The sequence below is a fragment of the Corticium candelabrum genome, chromosome 19 (assembly GCF_963422355.1).
Source record: "Corticium candelabrum chromosome 19, ooCorCand1.1, whole genome shotgun sequence".
Classification (NCBI taxonomy): domain Eukaryota; kingdom Metazoa; phylum Porifera; class Homoscleromorpha; order Homosclerophorida; family Plakinidae; genus Corticium; species Corticium candelabrum.
Window position 1 is genome coordinate 6,053,109 of NC_085103.1, and position 2,500 is coordinate 6,055,608.

Genomic DNA, 2,500 nt, shown 5'->3' on the forward strand with positions numbered 1-2,500 from the left:
GAGTCAACGTTGTCAATCCACTTACCAGTTACTGAATCTGTCGTGTGATCAAATCCGGGTCCAGTCCCAGTACTGAAAGTCTGTCCCTGACCCGACACCCAGTTGAAGTCATCAGAAGGTGAGTTTGTGAAGTCACAGAGACTGCTGTCAAACGTGCATTGATATGAATTATAATTGGCTGCAAGACATAAAGGGTGATAGCTGAGACTGAGCAATGAACGTGTTTGTTTTACCGCATAAAGCTGGTGTCTCATCAGATTTATCGTTGCAGTCATTCTCGTGATCACATTTGACAAAGTTGTTGACACAAAGACCGGACTTACAAGAGAACTCATCGGGACTGCATGTTCCTGGCTTCCACTCTGCACCGATGGCAAAGTAAGAGTACATGTACATAGACAAACTCCACACAAACACCTACACCCCACCTATCCACCCACCCACCCTGTCACACCCACAGACAGACACAGAGACATAGAGAGACACAGACAGACAGACAGACAGACAGACAGAGAGACAGAGAGACAGAGAGACACAGACAGACAGACAGACATGCAGACATAGAGACACAGACAGACAGACAGACAGACAGACAGACAGACAGATAGACAGACAAACAATAACAAATCACTCCAAATCCATTAGCAGTCTTACTTGGATCACAGTGATGAAATGAAATGTCATCCAGTGCCATGTCACCTTGATATCCATTGGCATGTGTTGCATTAAAGTGAATCACAAAATTCTTACTCTGTTTAAGAGGAACCGTTGCCACATGCCAACCATTTCCCTGATCACCCGACAGTGACCAGACTTTCTTTAGCTTGCCAGACACTTGCTGTAACACGTTCAGAGTCCCAATGTGATTTCCATAGAAATGATAAGCAAAGTTCATGATGCAGTATTGTCCAGACGATTGAAACCGAGAACTAGAAAGGATAGCATTGCTGCCAGCCGGTAAACCTGACGCTTCAATATAAATGTAATATCCTGTAGAGATGACAAACAATGGTTCACTGACAAATGAACAGATACCGTACTACAACACATAAAACAAAAATTGTATGATGAGAACACACACAAAAAGAAGTTGAGAAGTAGACTAAAACTGTATGCACCTATATGTGAAATCAAGCTTTTCAGGTAGAGGACAAGTTGATAGAGACACAAGCACATGCGCATCTAAGTGAACAACTGAAATTTGTCCGATTGAGTGTTGTATTGACTAGAATTACGTTCAGACTATGTAGACTACTCTAAGTAGCTTTTTGTCTAATATATTTTAATATGTAATGTGATATGGTGTTGTACGGTGACCATGAATATTAGACAATAGCTTCTCAACCCGGCATTGCCCGGGTAACATTAGACTCGATACACCGTTATGGAGATATTCGCGTGCGAGCGGAGTACGTTCCGTCGGCTAAAAATCATGTCGTCACACACACACACACACACACACACACACACACACACACACACACACACACACACACACACACAAAGCTCTCCTTTATATATAGATATCGCAAGAGATGTATATATACAGGTATATATAAAGGAAAGTGGTCCATGAGTGCAGCCATTTTGAATCTTTGTTCCCTCTGTGCTTGCAAACCGCTGCTCCTTTCCGCTCCTCCTCTAGCAAGCGACCTTCTCTACTTTCGAAGAGCGACTGGTGTCCTTCGTGGTGGACGGTGCCGTGTGCTTCGCTTTGTGCTGGCATCTGTCGGTAGATCGTGACATCACCAAATAGTTTGTTCCTTATGCGCTCGCAAACTGCTGCACTTCTGCGTTCCTCTTTTGGCACACGGTCTTTTCTCACTGTGGAATAGCAACTGCTGCCGTTTGGGGTGCTCTGTGCCCTGTAGTTATGCGCTGTTGGCATTCTCTATACTTCGTGATGTCATTGTAAGGCCGTTCACTGTGGCGTGACTTCGCACACGCCAATTCGATCGAGGTGGACAGTGAAAGTGTCATCGTTGTCTTCCAAAGCCGTCTTGAGATCTTGGAACAACTGATTTCTTGCCGATTGAAACCACCTCCACTCGTGCATGAATTTCTCTACAACGGCACATTGGATCTCCACAAAATTAAAAATGCCCATTCCTGACCTCGGACAATACGTAATGAGCGCGTCGTTCGGAACCGTTCTCTAACCCTAACCGTTCTCTAACCCTAACCATTCTCTAAAGCTGATGTAATCAGAGTGTATTTAACAAATAACATAGACGTTTCGTGTTGTTGACCACAATCAATGATACCACACCCTCACAAGCATCTTGCTATAACATCTCCGTCTATAGATTTCCAACACTCATCTACACACCTGCTACTTGGAGATACCTGGCCAATACACCTCATAAACACGTCCACGTGCTAGTACCCAAGATATAAAAGCACTGGTTCATAACACTCGTGTATAGATGCACAGACGAGAGAACACAACAAACAACACAGACACAAAGAACCGAGAAATGAATATTGCTACAGCTAGGAG

At 44.0% G+C, this 2,500-nt stretch overlaps 1 protein-coding gene across 1 annotated transcript in view; it reads right to left on the reverse strand.

The window, feature by feature from the left end:
- The window catches only part of LOC134194450 (MAM and LDL-receptor class A domain-containing protein 2-like), a 41,228-nt gene that overhangs the window by 21,622 nt on the left and 17,106 nt on the right, over positions 1–2,500 (reverse strand). The window contains exons 19-21 of the mRNA XM_062663371.1: positions 655–990; positions 234–362; positions 26–178 (exon numbers count right to left, since the gene is read on the reverse strand). Coding sequence (XP_062519355.1) covers positions 26–178; positions 234–362; positions 655–990 — 618 coding nt within the window. The remainder of the gene's footprint in view (positions 1–25; positions 179–233; positions 363–654; positions 991–2,500) is intronic.